We start from the raw sequence: 14,417 nt of genomic DNA on the forward strand, positions 1-14,417 counted from the left end.
CCTGGAGGGAAAGGAAGTTTGTCTGTGCCATTTGGGGGGCATTCATAAGTAATCCTTTGTGCCAGATCAGCCCAGGGAGGGCAGAGAACAGGGTGCTGGGTGAGGCCACCAGTAGGATGTCTCCCTTATAGGAGTCTCAACTTTTACACCTAGCCTTGGGGTGGGTGAACAGGAGTTAGAAACAGCCCATTCTTAAAGACTACGTGCAGTTTGGGTCTTGTCATGGAATGACAAGGAAAGGAATCAAAGGAACCTGGAGGTTCCTACGTATTCCCTTGGGTGGGCCAGTGCCAAAAGGATGCTATGCATGGCAGACAGCCCCCAGTGGCAGTGATGACAGTGTCCCCTCATCTTAACTTGGGCCCCCACTGGCCTATGCCCAACTCTCTGGTCTCCTTGCTTTTTGCCTCCCTCACGGACTCGACCGATTTCCTATTTAAACAACTTAAGCGGTTGCCCGTGTCCCCTGGATCTAGCCTGAATTCCTTAACCTGGCACACAGGCTCGTGGTGATTTGGCCCCTGCCTCGTCTCCCACCACCCTCCTGTGCACCTGCATTGTCAACCACTTCCTCACTAAATGTCAAACTTCCACTTGCCCTTTGGGTCCTAAGGCCCTTCCAGGATCCAATTCTATCCCCTTGCTGAAGGGAACAGGACCTCTCCCATGCTCCCATAGCACAACCAACCTTTCTGTATCTAAAAGCACCTTTCCCCCTCACTAGCCTGTAAACCCTCAGGGAACAGGGACAATTTTTTTTTTTTTGACAGGGACTTTTGATTGAGAAAAATCATATATATATGATGAGCATCACACCAACTTTGCCAAGGGCTCCACTCAGGCAGCTGAAGTGGATTTGCTAGTGTCCTGAGCCTGCGGTGACTGCTGGAAGGCAGAGCCAGAGACTCCGTAGCAGACGTGGACACATCAGTGTGGCTGGATGGCTCCAGAAGCAGCAAATGACCACGAAAGTCAGGAGAGAGAAAAGGTAAGGCAACAGACTCTTTATTTAATGTGGTTTTAAAATACATCAAAATCAAGTCCCTGGCTGTTGTGAATACCAAACGGAGACAAAAAAAGCTGTCAGCACAGCTCCAAACAAATCTGGACAGCCAGGTTGGGCCATAAGGGAAGCAGTTACAGGGACAGAAGGCAGCACCCTTCCCCCAGGCGGGTGCCTGGATGTCCCTAGGATGACCTCCTCTGTGCTGTGCAAGGTGGGAGGGCTGGAGAACCAACTCAGCAGGCCTCGGCCCTCCCCCACAGACACCAGGGCAGCTCCACTGGCCTTTTGGTCAGCCCTCCAAAGGGCCACCAGGGTGGGGGGTGGAGGAGGGGAAATAACCATTTTTACAGACATAACATTCTCTTATAGAAAGTGCCTGAGCGCAGCCCATGGTCCAAAAACCTCACGGAAAACAAAATTTTTTAAAAGTGCTGCTGACACCTCTCAGAATCTGGCGTACATGAAGCTCTCAGCTGGACAAGACCCTGAGCACAAATTACTGTCAGCAGAGCCTCACCTGCTGTGGTCCCCTGGAGGAAAAGCTAGCAATCTAAGAAACCAACACAGCTCTTGGTCCTAAAACTGAGGTCATGGGCATGAGACCTGCCCCAGGGAGGAAGGAACTGGTCTTCACTCATGGATAGGCCACCTCTTCTTCTGGCCCAGGACCCTGGCCGGTGTGGGCAGCACCCAGGAAGCTGGGCTGACTTTGGAAAGCAGAGCAAGCAGAGCAGCTGTAGTGATCGGTTAAGATTTGGTCAACGGACAGGAAGAAGAATGGGATCCCCAAATTATAGCCTAGCCTGGATGCCTAGAGACAGGCGGCTGGAGGTGAGAGCAGAGGTTCTACCCTGCACAGCTGGGGCCACCTTGCTCACTGTAGATCCTCAGCAGCTAGCCTTGGTTTCTGAGGGCTATAATTTCCCACACCACACTGGGCTCCAACAGTCCCCTCCCCACCAACACTATGGGCTTTAAGAGGTAGCTGAAGTGGGGCAGGCATCATGTGGGTCACCGCAGGCCTTCCTGCTCGTTTTGAAGGGGGCAGGCAGAAACTTCTGTTTCTTCTCTGTACTTCCTTAGCCCAGCAAACCCCGTATGGGGTTGGCAGCTCTTATGTTCCTCAGCAGAGTAGTATCTCAGCCAGGGATGGCAAAGAGGCCTCAACACTCATACTGGTTGCTGGGGGAATCGAGAAATGAGGATATACCAGGGATTTAGCAGGAAATACTCCGAAGCAGATTAGTGGTACCTACCATGGGGGGAAGAGGGGAAATGCTGTGCCATTAATTTGCCATCTCTGGTCTAAGTCCTAACATAATTCAGGAGTACTTAACACTCTTCATGAACCTAATTATCTGAGGGATTTAAGTTAAGGGCTGAAAAGAGCAGGCTATCTGTGGAAGATGAAGGGACTTATAAGATAATGAATTAACTTCAGGGAAATACAGCAAGAAGCAAAAACTCAACCCTCCGATCCATCTTGGTCTCTGGCTCCCTCAGCTACACTGAAGCTGAGGCCCAGCTGGAGACGGGGTTATAGGACCCCAAACGCAGCGTAGCCCTGCTTCCTGATCCAAGACTCATTCTGCTGTTCCAGAACACTGTTCTGTACAAAGATTGACTAATAAACTGGCAGGTTTGCCACCAGCAGGACTCCCAGAGTATAGAGTAGCACGTATGAGGGGTGGGAGTGGGGGTAGAGAAGAAAACAGACACAACTATCTGCAGCCATTTTGTGGAATTCTGGGGCTCAGTCAATGGCTGAGTCTCATTCTTATCCATTAGCTGTCAGACAAGAGCTGGGGGGTCCCACACAGGAAGAAGTGGGATTCAAGAGGGACACATCACGGCTCTTACTACTTGGGCAACAAAATCACAGCAAACCTCAAAAGAATGCACATTGGTGGTGTGGGTGCAGGAAGCAGAAACAGACTCATGAAGCCAAAGGGACAGTTGGACCCGGTGCCCAGCAACTGCTGCATGGAGACAGTGGTGGTGGCATCAGCAGTGGCCTCCCAGGATTGTAAGCTTGTGACAAAGCCATCAGAAGCCCTTTCCTTTCTCTCACTATAAACAAACAATCTGACTTCATCAAGCAGGAAACCTGAGCACCAACATGGCAAAGGTGCCAGGTGGGGTGGTGAGGGGGTGAGGCACTGGAGGCCAGGAACCCAGGCGCCACCACCATAGCACCCCTTCTTCCTCAGAAGATCCTCAAAACAAACAATGTCATGTGCAAAACAAAAACAAAAACAAAGGAAACAGAACAAAACCGAAAAACCTTCAGAAAGAATCCTTTTGGTGATCTCTTGTCAATCATCTGTGCAGGCTAGAGAGGCACCTGTGAATGATAAGGCTACTGCGAAGCATCATTGGCCTGGTCCTGGCACTACCGGAGCACAGGGGAAGCTGAGGGGCTCCCTACCAGCACATCATCCCACACAGAACATGCTCCAGGTCCCTTGTCCTAGGTAGGGAAGCAGTCTGATCGCTGGCTCTGAGTGCCTTGTCAATGCTCTGCCTGGTGACCCCTTTTCCAGGTTAAGAGAAGCAAAGGAGCTTCCAGGAGAGCTAGGAGAGCCAGAGCTGCCCAAGTCCCGCTAACAGGAGAACACAGTCATGGCCTGGGCATGTCACCTGTCATGAGCCCTGAAGGTAGCAGGGAGGGAGGGGCTGAGCCTCAAATTGGGCAGGGAAACGCTCAAATCACTTCTCCTGCCAGCTTACTGTGACGGCAGCCACAGACGACAACTCCACTTTAAGACTCTTCAGCTCACAGAAGAGCCACTGACTTCATCTGTACACACCCCCACCTCCGATGCAAGCCCGTTTTACACTTACAGATATAAATGTATGAGGCCTTGCACATATGCCATATGTACGCAAAAACGACCCACAAAATCCAAAACTGCAAAGAGTCAGATGCCAGCCAGGTCACAGCACCCTGGGCCTCAGCGGCGGGAGCCTCACATGGGCCAGGCCTGGCTGGGCTGCTCGCTCCCTTCCCAGCTCCCTAGGCAGTGATGGAGGCGGGTTCCTGGGGCCCAGTTTGGCCTGATGCTTCCATGCTTGGTGCTCCCGGGCAGCAAGGAGCTTCTGTGACCCTTGGGGAGCTAGGTGCTTGGACCCTGGGCCCCTCGCCACCCTGTTCCTTGGAGGTAATGGCAGCCTCTGGCCTTCGCTCAGGGCCGCTGTCAGTGAGGGGAGCCTGGCCTCCAGCACTTAGGTCCTGCACCCTCTTGTTCAGGTCATTGCGCTCTGACTGCAGTGCCCGACACAGCTTCTCCAGCCGCTGTATTTTCACCTGCAGGCCCTCCAGCTCTTTGTCCCGGAGTGTTTTCTAGGGAGAGACATAGGGCCTTCAGTTCCATGTCATCAACGCCCCACCCAACACTGCCACCTGGTAGAAAACATTCACACTTTAACAACGCTGGGCACCGACCAGAGTAAAAAAGCTGGCCGCTTTCAAGTAAACAGCCCTGGGTTATGCTGAGACTTGGCTGTCGGTTGGGGGCGTGTGGTGTAGAGAAGGGGCATGGCTTGGAGACAATGGATTCCTCTGTTTACCCACCAGATGGCCGTAGCAAAGTACTTGGCTTTTGAGCCTACTGCCTTATGTGTTAAACTGGACTACTAATGTCACCCTCACGGATCTCAAGAGAGCTCAATGAACTGGCACATCTAAACACTCAGCAGGGTCTGGCACACAGCAGTCTCTCCGTCAATTAGTTATTTTCTCCTCCTACATCTCAAGCCACAAAATCAAATTATCTGGGCAGTTCTGCATCTGCATGCAAGCTATGTGCATCACTGGCACCCCTTGTTTCTTCTGCTCCTTTCCTCCTTTCTTCCATCTGCTCTCTTTGCTTCCCCTACAGACCTGTCACTAAGCTCACCACCTCCCTTGGGGAGACAGCCGACAGTGCCTTTGGACTTGGATGGACATGTACGTGCATCCCAGCTCCAGCTCATGGCAGCTGCATCACTTCTCGGTAGAATGTACAGGAAAGGGCCCAGTACTCAACAGCCGCACACCCCCAGCCCAGATGCAGGTCACACTCAGCCCACCTCCTCGGCCATCTCAAGCAAGGCCTTGTTGCTGCTCTCCCACCGGGACCGGTACATGGTGGTTTCTTTTTCCAGCTTCTTGATCTTCTTGGTCATCTGGGTTATGTGACACATAAAAGGAAATGGTCAGGGGGCCAGGCTGTCTGTGCATCTGTGTCTCCAAAGTGGGGAACAATCCCAAGGGGGCAAGGTATTACTGGGCACGGTCAGTGCCTTCTGTGCCACCCCAGGGTGTCTCCAGTTAAATACAGCCCACCCAGACCCTACTTATGGTCTCAATCACACTATTACCGTAAACAGCTCCCAGTGAAGCACTCCAGGGAGGGGGCTTCCTGAAGGCAGGCCCAGTGTTCAACTCTGAATGAAGCTGCTTATGCCCCTGCAGCCACACTTAGTCTGGACCACTGTTACCTTTTCCATCTCCTGTTTGAATGTGGTGAACACCTCACTGCTTTTGGAAAGAGTATTCTGGAACTCTTCAAACTTCTCCGTGTATAGGGCAAGCTGGGTGAGAAAGAAGCCCAAAAGTAAGATTGGGTTTCTCTGGAGGGCACTTCTGGTCAACACACTCAGACTCACCCTTGGCCTTTGGACCCAACAACTCTGTTGAGATACCAGTTTTCTTTAAAACAAAACAAAAACCATATATTTGAAAGAATATAATCTAAAATGTTAAGCCTAAAAAGTAGGATTTGGGGGTGACTTGTATTTTCTTTTATGTTTGTTTTCAAACTTTTCTTCCAGAATGAAGTCTAACTTATGTAATTGAAATCACCCATTCCGTCCCCACCTCCTCAAAAGCAGCACAACAATTCTGACGAGCGGAGTACTTCGAGCTCACCTAGCCACCTGGTCACCACCACACAGGTGCTGGGCGGGTCCAGGGAGAACAAAGGCTTAGGAAGGTCACACAGGAGTAAGGTGGTCCTAGAATGAGGGTTCCATTTCCCTCCCCATAGGATGGGGCTCAGCGTGGGGACCACGAAGGCACAGGGGTAGGCTACACGGTCTCACCTGCTGTTTCAGGTGGGTCTCCTGCTGCTTCATCAGCTCGCACATCCTCTGGGACTCCACAGCCTCTTTGAGGAGCTATTTCCGAGACAGGACCCCAGATCCCATCAGAAGCCCCCAGAGGCTACATCTGGATATTCTTTGCCACACGAACCATAACCCATCAAGGCTTCCTGCTCTCAGACTGGTGTCTGACGAAGCAGTGCCCTGGTCTGACCAGACAGCAACCTCTCCCATAAAAACGTGACTACAAGCTGAGCCAGAACCCAACCTGCCTCCTCCCAGACCCGCACCCCTGGGGCCTGAGCCTCACAAAATCCTTCTCCCGCTGGTGCCTCTCCTCTGCCTCCTTCAGCATCTCCTGGGCCTGCTGGAGCTTGGCGTCCACCAGCTGCTGCTGTAGGTCCTTGTGTTTGAAGACTTTGTCAATGTGCTGCAGGAAAGCATCATGGGAGGGGTCCATCTGTCAGGAGTTCCCTTTCTCAGGGAGGCCCAGTGGCTACAGGGATGCCCCATGTGCAGAGACCAGGGTACTGCCAGCCTGTCACCTCAGTCTGACATGATGGACTCCCACGTGTCCCATAGGATGTGGGCCCCAAGTCCCTGGAAGGTCTACTGCCCAACCTCACCTTGTGTCTTTCCCATTGAGTCAGTCTAGAGTGAGCACAGGGGTTTAAGGATGAGATCAGCTCCTAGGAAGCCAATAAATACACTCAAATCTCTAGCCTTAAGAAAGATTATGTACTCCATTGGACTGAGAACGCTTAAGAAAGATTACGTACTCCATTGGACTGAGAACCCTTACTTCTGGAGCCCAACTCCCTTGTAAATGAGAAGAAAGGGCAAACATGACTTCTCTACCAACATAACAGCTTAGCTCAGTTGGCAGAGATCTGCTGTATCTGTAGGTGAAGATCAGATGTGTGGATCCCAAGGAATGGCTGTCCTGACTGCTGGAGGAGCCCCGGGAACTGGGACCAGGCGAAAAAACAGTGACGGAGAGGTGATGAACGTGAGTGCTACTTCAAAGGTCAAAGCAACTGAAAACAGGGAGGTGGAGAATGGGATGTATTTTTTGGATGGGGGAAGAGAAGGTGGCTTCAAGACACGTCTAGTTTGAGACATGTTGAATTTAGGTCACCTGTGATCTACGGTCGGGAGGCTTGTGGGGCAGGATGCAAGTGCCTGAATCTGACTGGGGAGAGGGTGCACCTCCACTCCCACAGGGAGAACCAGGGGGAAAGGAGAGGGAAGAGGAAGGGGGGCCTCAGCTTCTTGAAGTAGGTGCCTCACTCTGGTGGCTCAGGAAGCCTCCATGTCTCTCAGCGCTGAGGGACAAGAACCAAACCAACTCCTCTCAAACTAGCCTTCATCCCAGAGGATGAAGCACAGGAAAAGAGGTGGGTCAGGGAAGGCCCCTCCAGGCCCTGCACACATGATCACTACACTGGACTGTGAGCCCAAGACGGTAGGGTCTTGCCCATCCCACCCACCACCACACCCCAGGGTCTAGGAAGGGGCTTGGTCCAGCCCTGTAAGGTAGCTGCCAATCCCCCTGTTCACAGCAAAGAAACAGAAGCCCAGAATGCCAAGTGACTGGCGTGTGGGGACCCAAAGAGAGGGATCTGAGTGCCTGAGGCAGCAACCAACATTAGTCAAGGGAGTGATATCCTGCCCTTTCAAGTGGCAGAGGCAGCAGAGCAGCAAGTAATCAGAGGACACAGCCCCTAGAGTCGATCACTGAACACAGTTCCAGCTCCTCAAATTCTAAAATACTCTGAAAACTGAAACTGCCCTAAGCAAGCAGATAAACTTGAAAGGCTAATAAGCACTGTAAGGTTAATTATAAACCTAGGCGAGAATACTCAGAAGTTTAATTGCATAAGCATTAACGTGTCTGATTTGGGGGTGCTGCCACAAGGCCCTGCTGGGGGTGCTATGTAATACCCAGTCCATGAACATAACTCTAGTCTAAAACGTGGACAGTTCTAATTCCAAAAGACACCTGGCCCTACCGTTTAGGACGAGGCGCTGTGGACCCGCGATTGTGTGGCCACAGGCGAGTCTCTTCTCAACACCTCAGCCCTCATCTACATGAGGATGTACAACATCACTCCCCTCCCGAGGAAAGGAGGGAGAATGGGTGAAGGGATGAAGCCTAGAAAGCGCTGCCCGGCACCGGCATCCACCCAGAACCCAGTCCCCTGGCGACCCCTCACCTCCTCCCGTAGCTCGTACTGCTCAATCAGCTTCTTGAGCCTCTCCGCCAGCTCCACATTCTCCTGGCGCAGCTTGGAATTGCGCTCATTGTGCTGTTCCATCTGCAGCTGGATGTCATTCAGTGTCACCTGGAAGTGCGAGGTCACCTCCTTGCGTTTCTCCTCCTCCTCCCGGGCCCGCTGCACGCCTTCTTCCTGGGCAGAGAAGTCAGCCCCAGCTCCCATCATCCATTGTCCCCTGGCCAGACTCACAGGGCTCCCCCACCAGTTCAGGGATGTTCTCTCCCAACAGCCCTCCCTGCTCTCCAAGTGAGGAGTAGCCAGGATCCAAGATGTCATGCAATGGGGGCTCCTAATGGACCCCTCTGTATATCAGGTGACATCAAGCCAGCGACTCCCTAGAAAAATGCAGGCATACATGTTAAGTGCCTTTCTAAAGAAATCTGGATTTCCTGAGGCCTACTCTTCCAGGCCTCAGAATAGGATTTGGAAGACCTATTTGTCACAGTTTAATGTGCTTCTATCTCTGACCCACCCCCGCCTCCCCTGACCAAGTAGTTAAAATTCGGTAATTCCCAGGGTTGGCAGGGTTGTGCAGAATTAGGCACTCAGACACTGTTGGTGGGAAGGCGATCTGGCAAAATCTATTAAAATTTGCATATTCTTCGACCTAGACATTTCACTTCTGAGATTTATCCTATGGATAAATTCCATGTAATTAGCCAGGGATATATATAACAAGAATTTTCATTGTAGCTTTATACATGTAACAGTGAAAAATTGGAAACGACACATTAACTAGGGTACTGATCAGATGTAGTATACCCATACAATGATGCTGTTAAAAAGAATGAGACAGGCTTATATATACTGATAGGGAAAGATAAGGCATTGTGTAAAGTGAGAAAATGGAATAGGCTATGAAACAATACATGTATAATAATTTCATTAAAAAAGCTTTATGTAAGCTCTTATATGTAGACAGGAAAGTCAGAATGCTGCACTTAGACTTACATATACGTAGGTTTACTTCCCATTAGTTTCTGCTGGGTCCGGGGTCAAGGAGGGTGGGCAACAATTACCTTTGTGATTTGTTAGACTTTTGTCACCTTTGTATCTCTTACATTACATTTATATTAAATTTGTAATGTTTTAAAAAATAAAATACAATTAAGCAAAACAAGTTGCAAAATATCTTATGTTTACTGATGCAAATTTTTAAAGAAATATAAAGGATATGTATACAAAAGCTATCTGGAGATCACAGTAATGACCAGGCCTTAACCAGACTGACCCCACCCTAGGAGAAGCAGAGGTCGGAGAAAGGCCCCGGCACTCCTGACTGATGGCCCTCCGCCCTCCAGCTGCTCACCTGGGACTGCTATGGGATGGAGAAACCTGAAGCCCTGCATCCAGGTTCCTTCAGCACCTTAGCCTTTATCTCATCTAATACAAGTGCATGTCAAGCGGTTACAAGTAGCTCTCTAAACTACGGCATCATTGGGGAAATCTATTTCTATGCCGAAAGCCTGTGCTGCTTTTAGGGGGAAAGCCACCAAAGACAAGTGAGGTCAGGGAAAGCAGTTGGCCCACCTTGAGGGAGCGGTTGTGGCGCTGCAGCTCTCGGCACAGGCTCTCAAGCTTGCTGCGGGCCAGGACAGCCTTGCTGTGCTCGCCACGCAGGTGGTCCTTCTCCTGCACCAGCTGGCTCTGCTTCTTCTGCAGGAGCTTCATCTGCTTCTGGGAGTTCCGGTGCTCCTCCAGCTGGGGATGGGGATGGGGACGGCAGGTAAGAGCCCCGTGGGGACCCAGGGTCTCCTGAGCTGACCCAACTCTAGCCACCACAGCTCAGGCCAGACACTATGAGGGTGCTTCACACACTGCCCCCAATAACCCCAAGGGCCCCAGCTCAAGGATACAGAAATGGACGCTAAGGACAAGCAGAGGTGCACAGCCAGCAGATGCCAGTTTCTCTCTGAGCTTTGACTCCAGATTCAAAGCTCACAAGACTCTCAGACCATGACATTCCCCCAACTCTCGGGACACCCATGCCCTCAGATGAGCCCACCTGCTACCCCCCTCCTTATACTCAGCAACAGACCCTGGTTCACCATTTCTCTCCTCAACATGATTCCTAGGGTCAAGTTGGCCTTTTCATTATCAACAGATAATCCTTCTTGCTCCCTGGCTTCACAGACCCTCACCTCTTCCTCGGACCCTGTCCTCTCCCAGCTCAGGTCCCCTCCCATGAGCCTATTCAGCACTGTAAGGAGAAATACAATGCGACTCAGAGTAATTAAAAATGTGCTGACCTCCCAGGGCAGGGAGGGTACGAGAAGGGGGGAGAACTCACCAGCTCAGCATACTTCTTGCACAGAGCCGCGAGCTTCTCCTCTGGGGTACTCAGCGTGTTCAACGTCTGCATCAGTAACGTGATCTCCTTTCCTGCAAAGCACAGGGAGCAAAGGCATGTACCCCCTTCTCTGGGGGCTCCCCTTCAGGTCTGGGCCCACTCTTCTGCCTTGAGGTAGCCCTCCCCTATTCTCCAGCACCCATCACAGAGGACATGCTCAATAAATACTAATTAAATGAATGACTGAGTCTCTGTCAAATCCCCGTGGTGAGCACAAGTGGGAGAAAGAAAACTGCCTACTCTACCTACAGGTGAAAGAAAGGTGTCCCACCTGCGAAGTGCTGTTTCAACGCAAGGAAGGCCCTTCTGAAAGAGGAAGGATGCAAAAGGAACAGGTCTCCTTAAGAACACTGCACTCCAGTCAACAGAGGCAGCCAAGAGTGCACTTTAAAATGACTATCCTCCCCAATTAATAAATATACCTTTCAATATTTGATCCTAAGATTAAAATAACTAAAAAAAAAACTCCTTTAAATTAGGATAACAGGTAGGGGGTGGGGGAGTAGCGACTAAGACGTTGATTCTCTGACACACACTAACCCTCCATCCCCACCCAAGTGACTCCCCCATGTCTGCGCCTGAGTCAAAGAGAGGGCCACCGTACATAGCACTGTGCAGGTTCCTGGAGTGTCAACCCTGGGAGGCTTTGAGAGATCAACGCAGAGAATGCAAATCATGGGCACACGGGCCAAATCCAACCCACAGATGGGTTCTGTTTGGCTCCTATCGTATTAGTTGCCAACTATTAAAATCTAGAGATTTCACATAGTAACTCTAGATTTCTGGTTAAAAAAAAAAAAAAAAAGCCAGCTACAGTTTTTACATGCTATCAACTCACTGGGACTAGGTGGCAGTCAAGCTTTTGGATAAAGGAGGCATTCTCTTGGTCTCGTGGGGCCCTCTGGCTAGCCTGGCTTATTTGAATTTTCAACCCTGGTCTAGTCCAATTCTCTTACTGTGCAGAGGAGTGAAAACTAAGGACCAGAGAGGAGAAAGGTCTTGCCCAAGGTCACACAGCAAATTAGAAATGGTGCTGCCTGGCACAGGACTGCCTACTCAGGACTCCTGCTTTCCATCTCTCAAAGAGAGCAGGTTGGACTTCGGTTCCTGCTTGCTCCCAAGGCCAGAAGCCCTTGTGCAGTGAACAACCTGTACACCTCTATCTATGGCACCACTGTCCCGGCTTTGATTAAATGACATAGTTTGACAGTTCTGGAAGTAGGGTTTCCTCTGAATCCTGGCAGAGCAGGCTAGCCCAGGATGTCAGGTCCAAACTCCCTCCCCTCACCAGTCTCACAAGTAGCTGCCCTCTGCTCACCCAGACCCTTGGCTTTCTTCTTCTCCTGTGGCCTTCGGTGGTCTCGGTCTACAACCTCGTCACTTGCCCGGCTCTCGTCTGTGCCCGGCTCCCCCTTGGAAGTCTCCTTCTCACCATTGACTACTGGGGTCTCTGGCTCGGGCTCCCCATTCCTCGAGGCGTAGGTCCGGGACTTCTCTGCATCTTCGGGTTCAGCAGGCTCACCCTGTGCCCCATCCTCGCCTGGGCCCCCCTGATTGTTGTCAACACAGTATGTACTGAGGATGTCTTCCAACTGGCGGCTCAGCTCCTCAGAGACATCCTGGAGGGCCCCAGACTGAACAGTTTTGGCTTGTGCTCCTTCAGCAGGAGAGGATGAGGGGCAAAGAGAGAAATAAGATGGTTATGCCACTGGTTGGGAGTTTTCAGGCCCAAACGTACTGGTTTGGGTTGCCTAACTTCTCTAAGCCTCAGTTTATTTCCCTGTAAAACGATGTAACTATTTCTCACTACTGCCCAACCACGCGTGTTGTGAGTATAAAAGAAATCAAGTAAGTAGACCATCCAACACACAGGGGTGGCATCACGTAGCAGGAACTCTACGTGCAGTCCATCCCCTTCTCCTCCCCGCCAATGTCACCTCTTGCCATTAAAAAAGTTTCAGGGAATTCCCTGGCGGTCCAGTGGTTTAGGACTCCATGCTTCCATTGCAGGAGGTATGAGTTCCTGGTTGGGGAACTAGGATCCTGCAAGCCGCTGGCGCCGCCAAAAAAAAAAAGTTCCAGAGGAGACACTGCTTTGGGAAAGCAAGTGCTCTCCTTATTTGCTGCAAGTAATAAATCCTTCCTTCTCTGGTGGGGAAAAAAAAAGTCCCAGAAATGCTTCAAATATAAACAGCAGTTACCCACTGATGAACGACGTGTTTGTAACCTGGATTTGCTGGTTGGGTGTCTCATTTGACTGCCAACCTGACTTGATCCTGTCAGAGCCTTCTCTCAAGAGAGTTCTGTCCCTGTGCTTAGAGTGGGAGCCTCTATCAACTCCCCAGCAGCCAGTGGGGACTGCAGAGATTCAGCGCTGTCCTCCTCGCATTCTACATTTCCTCCTTGCTGGGCAAACAGTGGCCTTGGCCTCTAACTCCAGAAGCTGGACCGGCGCACCACAAACTCCTCCCCCTGCCCGCTGGAAAAGCAGAGCTGGCACACACCCTCAGCCTTCCCTGGAGCCTGGATGGTGGAACCTTCAGCTTCTGTCGCAGGAGCCGACTGGCTGGGCCGCCCCTGGGCTCCCTCGGGTCCAGCTTCCGGTTGACCCGGGGTGTTTTTTGGGTTGGAAGTGTTGCCTGATTGCTTGGCAGCCCCATTCTTTTTGTCTTGGTTCTTCATTGTGGTTTGCAATGTTAGGTTAGGAGCAGATCCTATAGAAACAAACACACTTGCTATTTTCCAGACTTTAAAATTCTTCGCAGCCTGGATCAGAAATCCTAACACCGGGCGCGCAAAGCTTCTTGAAACAAACCGGCCGGCCTTCCCCGGAGGGAGCCAGCGGTCCTCCCAGTTTCTGGTCGGTCACGGGCGCCTGGTGTGCCCAGGAGCGAGGGAGGAGAGGCCTCCTTTTCCCTGAAGCCACTTCCCGGCACAACACGGCCCCCTCACCACAGGCCGCGCGCGGGATAGGTTCAGGGCCCGGGACTGACGTGGCGGGACGCTGGCTTCCCGGTCCCTCCCCGCCCCCCATGCCCCACGTGCCGCTCCCCCCCTACCCGCGCGCAGCCACCCACGCCTCGCGCGCCCTCCAGCCGCGCGCGCGCCGCGCGCGCATGCGCACAGGCCTCAGCCCTGCCCCCCGGCCCGAGCACTAGCACGGAATCCGCGCGATTCCTCGCACCGGCTAGAAGCGTCTGGGGCCAGAGACCCTCTGCTCGCTTCGTACCCCTAGCCGACGCAGTACGCACCTCACCACCGACGCCCTGACGGCTTCGCCCGCTCTGCCCTCGTACCGGAAACCCTGGATAACTGCTGCCGGCAGAGCCTCCTGCTAGCGCTGCAGCCAATCAATAGCCGGCGCTCGCGCGGGGCTTGCTGGGAACGATGGGGCGAAGGCGGCCTGCGAGGCGGGTGAGTTGGGAAGGCAGCGGAGGGAAAGGACTACGCTTCCCTCCATGCACTGGGGCTGACCCCAACTCCCAAGATGCAATAGGGTTTTTAGTCCTCGGAGCCGCAGACCCAGGAGGTCCGAAAGGAGCCAGTCATTCTGCACAAATACTCACGTCAGCCTCGTTTTTGTCTCGAAGGAGCTATGATTCAGCTCCCAGAGCCTTGCGCCTGGCTGCTTTTTCCGGTACGCCTCCACCACCCCTTCCCTCCTGCTGGGAACGTCTATGACTATCTAGGAGCCCTG

General features: G+C 52.1%; 1 protein-coding gene across 2 annotated transcripts; it reads right to left on the reverse strand.

Moving 5' to 3' along the window:
* Positions 1-989: 989 nt before the first annotated feature.
* TXLNA (taxilin alpha) lies at positions 990-14,296 on the reverse strand. 2 transcript variants are annotated; one of them, XM_007125106.4, is made up of 11 exons: positions 13,972-14,296; positions 13,225-13,434; positions 12,039-12,377; positions 10,661-10,752; positions 9,901-10,071; positions 8,308-8,502; positions 6,402-6,521; positions 6,092-6,166; positions 5,489-5,581; positions 5,078-5,173; positions 990-4,349 (listed from the first exon to the last, which is right to left on the reverse strand). In XM_007125106.4, exons 2-11 carry the CDS (start codon positions 13,400-13,402, stop codon positions 4,023-4,025), a joined length of 1,686 nt encoding a protein of 561 aa, XP_007125168.2. In that variant the 5' UTR covers positions 13,403-13,434; positions 13,972-14,296; the 3' UTR covers positions 990-4,022. The 2 variants fall into 2 exon arrangements, with proteins under 2 accessions (XP_007125168.2, XP_054938667.1); XM_055082692.1 differs by lacking the exon at positions 13,972-14,296 and having other exon boundaries at positions 13,225-13,679.
* Positions 14,297-14,417: the final 121 nt, after the last annotated feature.

Source organism: Physeter macrocephalus, unplaced genomic scaffold (genome assembly GCF_002837175.3).
Source record: "Physeter macrocephalus isolate SW-GA unplaced genomic scaffold, ASM283717v5 random_222, whole genome shotgun sequence".
NCBI lineage: Eukaryota > Metazoa > Chordata > Mammalia > Artiodactyla > Physeteridae > Physeter > Physeter macrocephalus.